The sequence below is a fragment of the Zingiber officinale genome, chromosome 5A, assembly GCF_018446385.1.
Source record: "Zingiber officinale cultivar Zhangliang chromosome 5A, Zo_v1.1, whole genome shotgun sequence".
NCBI classification, from domain to species: Eukaryota; Viridiplantae; Streptophyta; class Magnoliopsida; order Zingiberales; family Zingiberaceae; genus Zingiber; species Zingiber officinale.
In genome coordinates, this window is record NC_055994.1 from 86,121,667 (window position 1) to 86,137,811 (window position 16,145).

Here is a 16,145-nt window from a genome sequence, read left to right on the forward strand (position 1 = left end):
AAGAAGTTGATCTACTTGGACTGTGGATCCAAATTCCAAGTCAAATAGTATCAAAGTATAACTATATAAATTACTAAATCCTTAATTGTATATTGCTTTCATCGAAACTGGTTTTAATGACTTGAAACTTTTGAGTTCAGAAGCAGATTATGAGGAGAACGAAGTCCGAAAGAGAAAAATTACCTAGGGTTCCTCTTGAGTTCTCAATTCACAAAATTCAACAATAGAAAATTATAAATAAAAACATCTACTGAAGCATAACAAAATCTGTGAAGATGGATCATGCTTCACGCTTCACCGGATAGTAATTCCTTGTCAAAGTTGAAAGTTAAAAGAAAGTTGTGAACTTGTGAAGAAGATCAGGGCGGAAGGAGCTACAAAATGACACCAAATCCGTCTAACTAGTAAACTCAATTCAATAGATTACCGAGAAGGAAGGAGGCGAGCTGCGGGATGGATGCCATATAACAAAAGGATGGACAGATGAAAAACATACATTATTTCTGAATTCCATTGAGTCTTCTTTTGTTAATGAGCTACACAACGGGGAATACAATTCTAAGGCATTTTATGGCGGGATATCGAGGATGAACACACATAGAGGTTCTTGTGGACAATATGAAAAAAATGAAACTGATCTGAAATCTGGTCAGGTTGTAAAAAATTGTATTTTCATTGAACCTAAATCCCTTTCCATTTTGTATTTTTTAATGTTCATCTTTTTGATAAAGCACGACCTTTTAACTCTGCAGTTCAAGGTATTATATAAGGAGAGCCTTGTCTACAATAAGGGCAAAAGAATGCACAGCTTGAGATTGGTTCTAAAATATCGATAGAAAAACACCTATATAAAGTGTTTCATAAAATATTTATGTTTTATCAATCTTTCTTTCTCAAAAACGTTAAAAAAAAAATAGGAAGCTCACTGAGATCAGCATATTTGAGCACATCAAATAGAATACCAAAAAAGAAAGAAAACATTGGCCATAAATCAAAAGCTAGCAAACAAAAGACTAAAAACTTTAATCACTCACCTCGAGGGAAGGAGGCGAGCCACTGCGAGGGAAGGAGGCGAGCCGCTGCGAGGGAAGGCGGCGAGCTGCTGCGAGGGAAGGAGGCGAGCCGTTGCGAGGGAAGGCGGCGAGCTGCTGTGAGGGAAGGAGGCGAGACAGAACTTACCAAGACAACTTGGAATGAGCCGCTGCGGAGAGGAGATGAAAGGGCTGCGGTATGCGGAGATGCGCTGCGGCCTACAGAGAGGAGAAGGAGATGAGCGAGGGAGCACAGAGGAGAAGAAGAGGAGAAGTGTTCTGCCCTAAATCGCGAGGAGAAGAGGGGTCTGTTCTAAATCGCGGAAATAGCGACGGAACTATTAGTTCCGTCGCTATTTAGAGACGGAACTATTAGTTCCGTCGCTATTTAGAGACGGAACTAATAGTTCCGTCTCTAATCCGTTTATGATGGGCTTAATTCGCTACTAAATAGCGATATTTAGTCCCTAATTAGAGACGGAATCAAAATGTCCGTCTCTATTTAGAGACGGATAATTTATTTCCGTCGCTAAACTTTACAGATTCATTTTTTTAAAAATTAAAACTGGCCAAAATAGAGACGGAATTATAGTTCTGTCTCTAATCAGAGACGGAACTATATTTCCGTCTCTAATCAGAGACGGAACTATATTTCCGTCTCTAATTCCGTCTCTAATGTTGTATTTTGTTGTAGTGACATATCATATCATCGCATCCTTTTCATAGTCCAGACTCTCCCAACTTGGACATAGTCGGGGTCGAGATCCTTCAGGTTGCAGTAGCGGACCCCTGTCACACAAGGGTCGAGTGTGTACTATATCGCCTTGTCTTTTTCAGGGTCTAGACTCCTCCAACTCAAACATAGTTAGAGTTGCGATCCTCCAAGCTACGGTAGCAGACTCCCCTTTACACAAGAGTCAAGCGAGTATTATATAGCGAACTCTCCTTTGCACAAGGAAAACTTTCTATGTGTCTTAGGAGTTAATCAAAATCAAAATAACAACTAAAGTAGTTTTCAGAATAGTTTTTTTTAAAAAATTTTTAAAATAGTTTCAAAAGTTAGAAATGTGACCTTAAGTTAGAAATATAATCTCCCTGTAAGTACCTCGTGGTAGTTTTGATATGGTCAATCGAGTTAAGTTATGTCTTGTTTTTGTTTGAGGCCTTGTGTCTAAGTGGGCAGGAATTTAGGAGTACAGGAAGTCTAGCAGAACAGGTAGCTAGCGAGAAGGATGACACTGGGAGTGAGTTGGTAGACTCGGTGCATCTGAGGGACGAAGTACTGCAGAAGAGTACATCGTTGGTTGAGAAAGTTGTGTGTGACATTCAAGGGATGAGAAGTCAGGGAGAAAACCTATTCAAGGAGAAAGTCGGAATTGAGTTCGGGTGAGCTTAATTCTGGAAACCGGAGCATCGCCCATGAGAAGAAGACTCGAGAGAGATGGAGCTGACTTCGGATCTGCCTTGTGGAAGGCGCCTCTGAATGAAAGGCGCCTCCAATCCCATTGGAGGTGCCCTCAAGACTGCATGGAAGGCTCCCGCAAGCGTCTTGGAGGTGCTTTTAATAGCCATTAGCTGAAGATAAAGTTTTATTTTCAGTGGATAAAACTTATCTTATTGGAGGTACCTTGGACCTCCTTGGAGGTGTCTCTGAGCAACGGATAAGTTTTTCTAGGGGTTACAAAAAATCATATAGAGATAGGAATTGAACAACAATTCTTGTATTCATTTCCTAGTTTTTTCTGAACTTTCAAAGTGTGTAAGAAGCTTCTCCGCCTTCAACGAAGGAGAATTTTAGTGAGCTTTCATCTACCTTGGATTAACAACCACCTAAGTTGTAACCAAGTAATTCCTGTGTCCCTTTTCTTTTTATAAGTTGTTTATTTTTATTTTATGCAGTTTATTTTGCTTAATTAAATTGTGCATCCTTGCTAAGAAAAAAAATTCTCTAACTTTGATTTCAGGCTATTCACCCCTCTCTAGCCGTTCACTCGGGACTAACAAGTGGTATCAAAGTAAGAACACTTCAGAAGGACTAACCGCTGATCGAAGCAAAGAAGATGATGGTTGGACCAAGTATCTAACCACTGAAGTTCGAGGGGGGAGTTTTCCCTATGGAAAAAGCAAATAGAAGTATTTTTTAAAATTAACTTTGATGTTTTATTAATCAATACGATTTTGTAGCTCCAAAAGATCAAAAAGAAGAAAATGAAGAATACCTTTGGACAAAGAAGGAGCAAACGGACTTTGTGACCAACGGGCGAGCCAAATTTCACCTGCTAAGCGTGCTGCCACCTAGAGAAGTCAGCAGAATTGATACCTACAAATCAATAAAGGAATTTTGAGAGAAGTTCATGGAGCTACATGAAAGAATGTCCGAAGAAAAACTCGTGAAATGAGACTTGCTACAGAACCAACTGACGAACCTCTGGCTAAATGAAGGAGAGACAATAGCGCAACTGCATGTCAAACTGAAGGAGTTGATCATCGGACTCACAAATCTCAAAGAAAAGGTAGCAAACCAAGATTCACTAAGGTACGCTTTAAATGCTTTCCTTAGAACACAAGAATGAGCGTTCATAGTTGACTCCTACTACATTTCTAAGGATCTAGAGATAAGTTCATTAGACAGTTTGTTTTCGACTTTAGAACTTCATGAATCTAGATGTGTAGAATCAAAGAAGGAGCCAAGTCAGACAATTGCCATAAAGGCAAGAACAAACGATCTAGACTTCGAAGCATCAATCAACGAAGACGAGGCAACCTTAATGGTAACACAAGAATGGACGCCCATAGTTGACTCCTATTATATTTCTAAGGATTTAGAGGTAAGTTCATTATACAGTTTATTTTCGACTTTAGAATTTCACGAATCTAAATGTACAGAATTAAAGAAGGAGCTAAGTTAGACAATTGTCATGAAGGCAAGAACGGACGATCCAGACTTCGAAGCATTAATTAACGAAGACTAGGCAACCTTAATGGTAAGAAATTTTAGTAAATTTATTAAAGCTAATAAATTTAATAAGTTGCAGACGAAGAAGTACCTTCGGAGTAAAAAGAAAGTTTGATGTTACAACTACCAAGAAGAAGGGTACATCAAGAACAACTACCCTAAATTAAAGAAGAAGGAGATAGATAAGGGCAAAAGACCAACAAGATCAAAGCACAAGAACCTGAAGGCGACATTGCACGAATCATCGTCATCAGAATCAGAGTTAGAAGAGTATGCTGGATTAGCTCTAATGGCAGACCACCAGAGGAATGACATAGTTCCTTAAAAATAAGCATCGACGAAGGGAGAGGATCTTCAGGAGAAAGCAACAATGAAGACGAAGCATCAGACCACGAGGTAAGTGAGGTATGAACCTTACTTTCTGAAAAAATCTCTTAAATTTATTAAAATACTTTCGAAAAACATGCTAAAATTAGAAAATAAAAATGTTAAGCTAAAATTAAACTTAGTAAATTCATGTCCTATAGTCATGCATGATAATTTGAAAATGGAAAATTAAAAGCATAAATAGAAAAATTGAAGAATAACTATGCATGTGAAAATTCGAATATTCTTCGAAATTCAAAATTTAAGAATTATGAATGACTTAATTGGTATTTTAGATTTTACAAGGGCCAAATTTGAAAAATCCCTAGAAATCATATACCATAATTTTTTTGATTAATTAGTAGGAAATAATTTATTTGGATACTAATATCAAGCTTAGTTCAATAAATTAATTTCTATGCATGCTAGAAAATTAATTTTCTTAATTTATGCTTTTTTTATAAAATCAATTATTTCATTAACTTTCTGGTCATATTTTTGCTCAAAATTTTATTTATGTAAAATAGAAATATTATCTACAAATAGTAAAATATTAAAAAAAAATTATCGATTTAGTTATTTTCTATGATTTTTTTCAAAAAAAAATATATTTTGAAAATTAAAAATATTTTATAGACTTAAGTCTCGGGAAGAATAAGTCTAATGGAAACCTAAATTGAGACCGTGATCACAGTTCAAATCTTCTGTTCCTAAATTTTTTTGTCCCCGTGTCCCCTGCCAATCGGACGAACCAGATCACATCTCAAGGCATCATGACATCCTTAAGATGTGTGCAGTATCCTCGTGATGTGCAAGACATCCTTGAGATGTAATCTGGTCAGTTTGATCAGCAAGGGGACACGGGGACAGAGAAATTTGGGGACAGAGGATTTGAACTCCCGTGATCAGATCTTGGTCTCGGGAAGAATGGTCCAATTAATATTGCTTATTTTTATTGTGCTAACTTCGTTTTACAGGATATACTTTATTTTCTCGAACTAACATTTTTACAGAATGAAAGGAGCACATTCAGTCTCAGGTGAACTGTACCTGAGGCACCTCCTGGGTGATGGAAGACGCCTTGAGTTGGGCGATGGAAGGCACCTTGGATAGCCTTGAAGGCGCCTTCAGTCGGATAAAGTAGAAGGCTTCGTCGACGATAAGAGACGATTTTTGGGGGATAAAACTTAGGGTTGAAGGTGCCTCCAAAAGTGTTGAAGGCGCCTTCTGCTAGCCTTCTTTAAAAGGGTTGTTCGGCCTCAACTTCTCACACATCTTTTCTACAAGTTTTTGCGCAATCGTTCGACATTCTAACCGCTCCAACTTCATGTTGTTGTTCTGCTACAATGCTATTGCGCTCGACTACTGCTAAGAAGCCGTCCAACACCAAGCTAGATCAGACAATCTACAAGTGTTAGGTAACGAAGTTTCTTTGTGTACTTAATTACTACATAAAGGAAAGTGTAACTTGTTACACTTATCCTCTCTTTTCTATTATACTTGTTTCCTTCTTCCAGTGGTTTCGGAAGAGAATTATAGTGAATTGCTCATCAATACGATTTGCGGGATCGTGAGTCTTAGAGTAGGAGTCATTGAAGACTCTAAATCAAGTAACCGATCAAGTTCTTATTTTTTATTTTTATTTCTATCTTTTCTACTGCGTACTCGTTTAAGTTCTTATTTTTTTATTTTTATTTCTATCTTTTCCACTGCGTACTCGTTTTATAAAATAAAAAAGGACAAGTTTTCTAAAATCACATGATTCACCTTTCTCTCAAGTGTGTAAGAATCCAATAGTTACATCGGTTCATATTGATTTGTACTATTGTTTAAGTGTTATACCATCCACATATTAACTAAGAGCATCCACACTATGATGTGGATGCTCTGAAAGAGCTCCTTTGGTGTTATCGTATGGAGAATCTTCTTCAATAGCGAAAGCGAAATAAAATATATCTTCTTAAAATACTCATATTCTTCCAAATGTTCAATATCTTTATTTTTTTCTCTCACACACAATACTCTCCAAAATTTTAAAATATTTTATATGCTCCACAATATCCTCCAAATTTTCTAAATTCCCAAAGTTCTAAAAATTTTTAGATGAATCCAAATAACGCCGCCCCAGCTCAATTTGGTATATATCCACCTCAAGATTGGTCAACCATGGACAGTTAATTTTGGATATCTTCTTTACCTTACGTATTTTCTTCTTTTCAATCATTAGTCATATTTTTGAATGAATCAAGAAGGGCATCTATCAACGACAAAGAATTGCTAACGTCATCATCTATTCCAACAACTCAGTGGTCATCACACTCATCACAAGAAAAACATGAAGTTGAACCAGAGAAAGATGATTCAAAACGAAGATTTTGGTCTTTTGATGAAGACGTGGTCCTTGCAAAGTCATGGGCAACAATCAGCATCGACGCAGTCATGGGTAATAATCAGAAGGATCAAGCTTTTTAGAAATGTATAGCTAATTATTACAACAAGCATTTGTCCACTGGAATTTTGATGAGAAGCTATTAGTGGCTAAAATCACATTACTATAAGTTTGCGTCGATGGTAAATGAATTTTCTGTAACTTATAATAATTTTTATACTCATCCTCAAATTGGTTGGAGTGACGAGAATGCATTGGAGAATGCACTGAACATGTGGCAAACCAACAACAATAACTTAAAGTATATGCATGCGTGGAAGGTTCTCAGAGAGTGAGAAACATGCTTCACAAATAGTTGTTCATTACTCTAGTAAAAAGATAAGGACATTCGAATCAGGGGAGAATACTTCAACATTAAATCCAAATACAAGTGTTGATATGGATGACTCTGAAGTTTGCATTCATCCAATAGGGTAAAAGATAACGAAGAAAAAGGCAAATCCAAAGTTAGAGAGGGTGACACAATGGAACAAAGCATCGATAAAGAATGACAAGATATTAAAGAATATCGAATAAAAAAATGACTTTGCGGGAAACTGAAATCTTTCATAAGAATTATAAAATTCTTAAGGATACTAGTGAGATGACACTAAGACAACTTCATATACATAAGAAAATGATTGAAAAAAATTAAAGAGAGATGTGGTCTAAACGTGTTTAAATTTATTTTTATATATCTTACTATTTTATTAAAAATCTCTCCCATTTACTAACTAACTTTGGTGAAGCCTAAAATGAATTTACGTTAATATCATTTTTTCTATTCACACTAAAAATAATTCCAAGGTTTATTAGTAATTCTACAAGGAAACAATCAGTGATCTAGAGTTCGAGACTCAACTACGGCATATTATTATGAATTTTTCTCATCATTAATTTTCTCTGGTTGTTTAATATAAAAAAAATATAGTTCTCTTTAGTCCCACATCTTAGAATTGACAACACTATGATCAAAGAAGCTTCTATAAATATTTTAGGACAACAATGTTAAAAAATATATTTTTCTTAGTTTTTTTACTAAGATAAGTATGATATTAAATAAAATTATTTTTTCATAGGGAAGCCTTAAGGGTGACACTCGAAAATCTAATTAATCAAAGACCCAAATAATTCAGATTTTCAAAGTCAGACATTTTACCCTAATGACTCTACTTTAATATTTTAATGCTAAAATACTTTAATTAATATAATTTCATTATAAAGGGCCAATGTGATTTCAATGTATTATATTACACATACACGCGACGTTGCACGATAACTAGTTATTATAATTTATTTTTTTATAATATTTTTTATGTACTATATATATATATTTATTAAATTATTAATACTATATATATATATATATTTATTAAATTACTAACATAAAATAGTATTAATAATTAAATATATATATATATATATATATATATTTAATTATTAATACTATTTTATCTTACTATCTTACTATTTTATTAAAAATTTTCCCCCTTTACTAACTAACTTTGGTGAAGCCTAAAATGCATTTACGTCCTTTTTCCTATTTATACTAAAAATAATTCTAAGGTTTATTAGTAATTCCACAAGCGAAACAATCAGTGATCTAGAGTTCGAGACTCAGCTACAACGTATTATTATGAAATTTTCTCATCATTAATTTTCTCTGGTAGTTTTATATAAAAAAAAATATATATATTTTTAGTCTCATATCTTGGAATTGACAACACTATCATCAAAGAAGCTTCTATAAAAATTTTAGGCCGACGATATTAAAAAATATATTTTTCTTAGTTTTTTTTAATAAGACAAGTATAATATTAAATTAAAATAATTTTTGATAAAGGAAAACTTGTTACAGTAGTTTGTTGCTTGGATTCTCTAGCATGACATTAGAAAATCTAAATAATTTGAATTTTTAAAGATCCAAATAATTTATATATTATTATATTATACATGTATCTATTAAAAAATTATTGATAGATTTTTTTTATTAATAGTAGGGAGATATATATGATTTTTTACGGTACGTGTATATGATACTGAAGGAGGAGTAATTCATGATTATAAATGCCGTAAGCCTATACGCCCACCCTTCTCAAAATATCCAATGGCAAAATCGGAAATAGATAAAACATTTTTTTAAAACATTTATAGCGCGGCGGGCTGACTTCACACGTCCGGTACCGGACAAAAGCGACGCACGAGCACGTGCTGAGGAGCTGTCCTCTGACCTCTGTTTTCTCAGCGGACAGCTGTCAACGTGTGTAACCGACAAAAAAGGGCTCCCCTCAGTTCCCAGTTGCTTCCTCCACCGAAATTTTAAAAAACGGGCGGAGGCGGTCGTCGGTCCAACCGGAGACCCGGTCGAGAGACCAACCGGATCGGTTTAACAGCCTGTCTCGATGGGAGTTGGGACGGATGTAATGACCCATAGAACTGGTTTTGTCGTTTTCTGAATTACATGACAAGGTATAAAATATATTTTTCAAAATATGCTCGACAGCCTGGTTTGTCTCTTCCGAGAAATACGAATTTAAAATTTAACAAAATGAACCGGATGTCTAGCATTGTGGGCCACTGGCTCCACAGCTGTCCAAAGATGGGGGCACTGCTGGTGTTCAGTAACGTACGGGACGCCAGTACATGAATGCGTACGGAGGAGACGACGGACAACAGGGATCGAGTCTCGGTTATGAGCCGCGAAGACGGTGATCATACGGCACAGGACCGGACTTGATTTCCGGAAGTGAGGAAAACCGAGCTCCGTACTAATATTGGCCTGTTGGACATTGGACAGGCCGTTACTTATGGTTAATAAGAGCAAGTCTAGAGGGTGACGGTTGCTGAGAGTAACCGACGCGTGTCCGTCCGCGCTAGCTGGCAGCTGTGTTATCGTAACTGCCTGCGTGGGAGAGGCGGGTGAGCGCAACGTTCTGCGACCGGCCACCTCACCCGATTGCTTCTTCATCTTTATATAGAGGCCATTGAGCAAAGCCCTCCGCCGCGCGGCGTTGTAGTTGCTTAGAACAAACAAGAAGGTGCTTTCGAAGTCGTACCTTTACACGATCGATTGTTAGGGTTTGTTTTGCTCGGTGGAGCTCTGTCGGCGTCGAGCTCGATGGCGGAGGCTGCGTGTAGGTGCAAAGAAATGGATCGGATCAAGGGGCCGTGGCGTCCAGAGGAGGATGAGGCGCTGCGGAAGCTGGTACGTCTCCACGGCCCGAGGAACTGGTCGCTGATCAGCAAGTCGATCCCTGGGAGGTCGGGGAAGTCGTGCCGGCTCCGGTGGTGCAACCAGCTGTCGCCGCAGGTGGAGCACCGTCCCTTCACGGAGGAGGAAGACGAGGCCATCATCCGAGCCCACCGCCGCTTCGGAAACAAGTGGGCCACCATCGCCCGCATCCTCTCCGGCCGAACCGATAACGCGGTCAAGAACCACTGGAACTCAACCCTCAAGCGAAGATACTCGTCTTTCGTCACCGAGGATGACACCACCGACGTGGCGGAGAGGCCGCTGAAACGGACGTGCAGCGACGGGTCGGATGTTTCGTCCGGGGCAGCAGGGCGGAGCTTGAACCCCGGAAGTCCATTGGGGTCAGATCTCAGTGATTCCAGCCAAAACACGCCAATGGCTTCTCCGATCTCCACCACTTCTCGCATCAACCGGCCGCTGACCAGAACCGGCGGCATATTTCTTCCTTCCTCCGCCGCTCCCAACCCTCAACAGTTCGAGTCATGCACCACCGGTGGTACCGCCACCACTACCTCCCCATCCCTACCACTTAAGATCATGGAAGATCCGGCGACCTCCCTCACCCTCACCCTTTCTCTTCCCCGCTCAGACCTAAAAGACGCCACCGACCAGCGTCGGAGCTTGCATGACGGCGACAACAATAAGAAACAACTCGATCTGCTGCCATCTATGTCGATTCCCGTTGACGAGAAGCCACCGACTCCAGCTATGAAGTGCATGGACGACGGGAAGATCTGGGAGGAGGAACGGCGGCGGCGGGCGTTGTCGTTCCCCTTTGGGCCGGAGTTCCTGGCGGTGATGCAGGAGATGATCCGGCATGAGGTGAGGACCTACATGTCGGACTTGGAACGGAGCGGCACGATCGGGGAGCAATCGCCGCTGCAGGCGCAGAGCAGCGCTCGGATCGGAGCATCGAGGATGCTGTAGTCAGAAACATTTCGTGGGGCATCGAAATCAGAAAAAAATAAAAACACGGGAAAAGAAAATTCGGTTGTAATAGACAAGGGCCACAAGGCATCCTTTTGAATGCCTATAATAATTTTCTCTTGGATCTCTTTGTATATCAAACAAAATAATGCACGGCGATATGGAGGTCTATCCCTTCCAAGTGATTGTCTTCTTCCCCCTTCAATTCCCTAGTGCCCTACCTAAAATGCATGGGTGCTTATCATCTTAAATCTGTGAAAAAAACATCATAAATCGACTATAATTGTAAGCCTTTATAAAAGGATGTTTTTCTGTTGTTTTAGGATTCCAATACAAGTTGGCTCATTGACAAAGCTTTATCAGGAAATCCAGTTTAATTACAAATATTAAGCTTTCTGATTTTTTTTTTTCCAATCCAGCAGTGTTCTTTGCTGTGGAATTTGTTTGGAAATAATAATTCTGGCAGTAAGAACTGTCGATTTATTTTGCAGAACTTAGATTATAGCAGTATGTCTAAAAAATCTATGAATACGAACTCAAATTATAACAGTTTGTTTTTATAGATTGTCTGCTACTGAATAATTCAATTTGCTTTCTTAATTGTGTTAAATTTCCTTTCTTGGAAGGTGTTAGTCATCTCATATAATCTCATCTGTAACCCTTTAAAATACATTTACTATGGTTTGGTCATAATGTTTCAGCATTTTTGTTTGAATTACCCCTATGTTTGGATGGAGTGAGGGAAAGTTCATTAACGGAAGGGGAAGGGAGGGGAAGAAAAGGGAAGTGAGGGGAAGTAAAGTATTTAACTTCTCCTTGTTTAATTTGGGAGGGATGGAAAGTTCATTAACGTAACATGTGTTACTTTATTTGGGAGGAAAGGAAGGGAAATGAAGGTTAAACAAATAAAGTTATAAAAATATCCTTATTTTTTAAATTAAAATTTTTTCATAATATTCATATTTATTTTATAAATATAAATTAGATATTTTTAATAATAAAATTATTTTTTATATTATCATTTAAATTAGTTATTTTTTAATAAAAATTTATTTTTTTATACTATTCATATCAAGTAATTAAATGAGAAATAATGAAAATAATGATTTTAGAAATCTTAAATAAAAAAAATTTGAAAAATAACGCTGATAACGAGAATTTCTATTCTTTAAAAACTTATTAAATTTTGATGGAAAAATTAAAAAATAGTAGATATCCTCTTAAATTTTGACGATAAAAATAATTTCTCCCTTCAATTCAATTAGAAGACGTGTCGGATCCCCTCCTCTAATAATTTGGTAATAAGTGAGTTGTGAAGAAGACGAGGAAATTGAACTCCGACGACATAGTAAAATTAGAAATTGAAATATTTCTTAAACTATTAAGAACAGGGATAAAATTGGAATAAAAAATATTTTGTTTTCTCTTCCCCTTCCTTACATCCCAATTCGGAGGGTAAGAAAATCTCTCTTTCCATGGGTAACAAAGATTAAAGCTTACCCTTTCTTACCTTTCCTTCCCTTTCCTCACTCCTTCCCAAACGAGGTTCAAAGTTTCCCTTCCCTCACCTCCTCCCAAACAGACCAGTGAGCTCTTGAGAGCTCAGTGAGCTCTTGAGAAAGCATCTTTTGTTCCGGTCATCAGTAAATACCTCTTTCTTACTCCATTTTAAAAGTTTTTCTCCTCATAGTGTTGCCCATTTCTTTTAAACAAGTTTCTGTATATCTTCATATGCTTTCCAGAGAACCAAATGTCTCAGAAAGCTTCTTCTCTCTCTACCAATTTCTATGTGGGTACTTTTGTCAATCTAGATTAACCAGACACTCAGAGCAGTTTCTTTAATCCTCTATTTATGATAGAATGTTGGCTTTTATAATGGAAGTGTGACCCCATCAAATGTAGACTCCGCTGCATTCTCCACTTGTAGTTTCAGAATAAGTACTTACCCATTCTCCCTAACAACATAAATCTCGATTCAAGATATAGAACTACTGAATATTTCATCTACTTTAATGAGGTGTCATCATTCGATGGAAAGTTGCATTAATAGTTGTCACCTAAATAAATACATGTCCAATTTATATTTGACAAAGATATCATTTCTGCATTTTTTATATGGATTTTAAATATCTCATATTAGTTGTTGTCTTTAGATAAACATTACCATCATTATTGAGAGCACATTATTTCTCATAAAAATGATTTCGTCTACAGATTCATGCTTTTGTTTCATCTCAAAAGCAAGAAGAGGCTATCAGATCAGCTGTCATGGAATCACTTAAAGCCCTTGCAGTACTTGGAATTGGTACTGCTAGTGCTTTAAGCTTTGCATCCTTGGCCTCTGCTGATGAAGCTGAGCACGGTATACCAGCCCCAGTTATCCATGGCCTCACAAGGGCATCCTTAGTTCCTATGATCATGCATCGTAAGTAATAGAAAGTCGAAGGCTTATTTATGAATACCGAAGATTGAAACAATTTTTCTAGCTTATCATTTGAGTCGATGCATATGACATAAATGATAAGGTATCATTTTGCTAATGGAGGAGCATATCCTCCTGATCTGAGCCTGATTACTAAGGTACTCATCTAGTTGCATATCTATGTGACTTGCTGCTCATCTTTTATCTGGCAAACTTCCTCATGGTTCTCTTCTCACTGGGTATCGTGATCCTCCTGCTGATGTTTCAGTAATACTCTAGCTTTTCATTCAATTATATATTTTTCGTTTGGCTCAACAAGGACCGGATTAGTAGGATAATAAATCAGTATTCCTTTACTTGTCGGGAGTGAATATTTCAACCATTTCATTAAAATTTACTCCAAACTGCAATGTAAAATAAGACCTACCATGTCGGGTCTGCTACACCGGACTTCAGTATCCTAAAGTAAGCACCATAAATGTTTTTGGTGACATGATGTAGTTACTGATGTCGATTACAGATTCGTGAGGGGTTGCACTGCAATCCATATTTCCCTGGTGGTGCGATAGCTATGCCAAAAATGCTTATTGATGGTGCTGTCGAGTACGAGGGTGGTACACCTGCCACCGAATCTCAGGTAATTGATCACAAGGCTTGTGCATTCGTATATGATACGGTGCGTATTTTGTGGGGTCAATAGGATGATGTGACTCGGAGTCAAGGCCGTAAGAGGATCAGAAGTCGAGCTGACCTGTAGGATAGGAAGGTCAGAAGTCAAGCCGACGTGACCGGTCAACAGTCCAGCTGACGGGAAGGTCAGGAAGGTCAGAAGTCAAGCCAACGTGGCCGGTCAACAGTCCAGCTGACGGGGAGATTAAGAAGGGCAAAAGTCAAGCCAACGTGGCCGGTCAACAGTCGGGCTGATATAGACAGCAGGGAGGTCAAAAGTCCAGCTTACGTGGCCAAAGTCAAAAGAGAGAATTATAAGACCCAACCCTAATAGTAAGTAGTAAATGGGCCCATGGGCCAAGTATAGCTAAGGATGGAAACTACCAGCAGGTCTGCTTACAGACCCAGCGTGCAGGTCGGGACGTACATGCCTTGGATAGTCAGACAGATGAGGGTCGGGAAGCCGACCCAGCGTGCCGGTCGGGACGTACATGCCTTGGATAGTCAGACAGATGAGGGTCGGGAAGCTGACCCAACGGGCAGGTCGGGACGTACATGCCTTGGATAGTCAGACAGATGAGGGTCGGGAAGCCGACCCAGCGTGAAGGTCGGGACGTACATGCCTTGGATACTCAGACAGATGAGGGTCGGGAACCAGACCCACCGTGCAGGTCGGGACGTACATGCTTTGGATAATAGCAGACAGCAGCAGACAGGCGGGTCAGGAATCAGACCTAGGGTGCAGGTCGGGACACCCAAGCCAAAGATCACCGGTCTGGACACAGACCCGGAAGGCAGATCGAGATAGCAGACGACAAAGGCAGATCCGGACACGAGTTTAACACAGATCGGGACATACAAGTCGAAGGCAACAATATATAAAAAAAACAGGGCAAGTCCAGATCCTGGAGCGGTCAAGGGCTACAAGACAAATCAGCTAAGGAATCGCAACTGCTTGTCAGAGGGAATAATCAAGGTGTCAGAGAATATGCCAACAGTCGGGGCTCAATACACCTTTGGTTTTGCCGCCAGCCTATTAGGAAGAGCCACGTGTCAACTACCGCCAAACAAAGCCTGACAGCCGACATTCCCTGACACCCGTCAGACCCAGGAGTCTTCGTTGCAGTATAAAAAGGGATGCCTTGTCCCTTATGGAGGTACGCTCACTCGTCATTTCTCACTAGTTTTTTTACTTTTTGTCCTTTCTCTGCAATTTTTGGGAAAAAAGTACCTGACTTGAGCGTCGGAGGGCCTGACCCGAGGACTTTTTCCCTAGTTTTTGATCTCTAACGACCGGTGGACTCATCTGCGTGTGTGCAGAGCAATAGCATCATCATCCTGATCGTTTCTCTCCGTAGGCCGCCCGTGCGAACCTTTCCAGGGGGTACCCCGCAGATTCAGCATTTCAATGACTCTCTGTCAACTCTTCGCGCAACAAGGCCCGCCTTCATCCGACTCAGCTTCCGGACGGGATCAGTATCCATTGCCTGTGTTAGGTTCAAATACTGATTCCTTAAATGTAACCATCATTCCAGATGGGCAAGGACGTCGTGACATTTTTATCTTGGGCGGTCGAGCCTAAGATGGAGGAGAGGAAACTGGTAACCTAACTTTTCTCCTAGTGTTTCTTCATCGTAACATCACCTATTAGGCTTGCCATTAATCCCAGCTCTGCCCTTGGATAGATGGGATTCAAATGGATCTTCATACTCTCGCATGTGCTCCTCCAAGGCGCTTACTATCGGCGATTGAAATGGTCTGTTATCAAGTCGCGGAAGTTGGTGGTCGACGCTGTCAATTGATATTTTCATCATCAAATCTAGCATAAGAAACAGGAATAACGAGCTTGCATAGTGTATATTACCAGATGGATCTCAAATTATTTTTTTCTTCCTTCTCCTCCATCTGAGAAGAATAATATTTTGAGTTAGATCGTCAAATTGTGAGTAAACAAAACATGAATTTTATTAATTGTGGTTACAACAGGAACAAAAGGATGTTATGGCCTTGAATAAACCAAGTCGGGCATATTTTTTGCAAATGAATGCGAGCATTGATGATATAAAAAGAGTGTGCATATAGAGAGTGCTTCT

General features: G+C 39.0%; 1 protein-coding gene and 1 pseudogene across 1 annotated transcript; both read left to right on the forward strand.

Annotated features, from left to right (window-relative positions):
• The first annotated feature begins 9,619 nt into the window (after positions 1–9,619).
• Positions 9,620–11,140, forward strand: LOC121980850 (transcription factor MYB44-like). The gene has a single exon (XM_042533093.1). It carries the CDS (start codon positions 9,900–9,902, stop codon positions 10,959–10,961), a length of 1,062 nt encoding a protein of 353 aa, XP_042389027.1. The 5' UTR covers positions 9,620–9,899; the 3' UTR covers positions 10,962–11,140.
• Positions 11,141–13,229: 2,089 nt separating this feature from the next.
• Positions 13,230–15,854, forward strand: LOC121979744 (annotated as a pseudogene).
• Positions 15,855–16,145: the final 291 nt, after the last annotated feature.

Excerpts from the sequence above, each read along its gene's own strand:
- LOC121980850 (XM_042533093.1), top strand. The coding sequence starts at position 9,900 with ATGGCGGAGGCTGCGTGTAGGTGCAAAGAAATGGATCGGATCAAGGGG.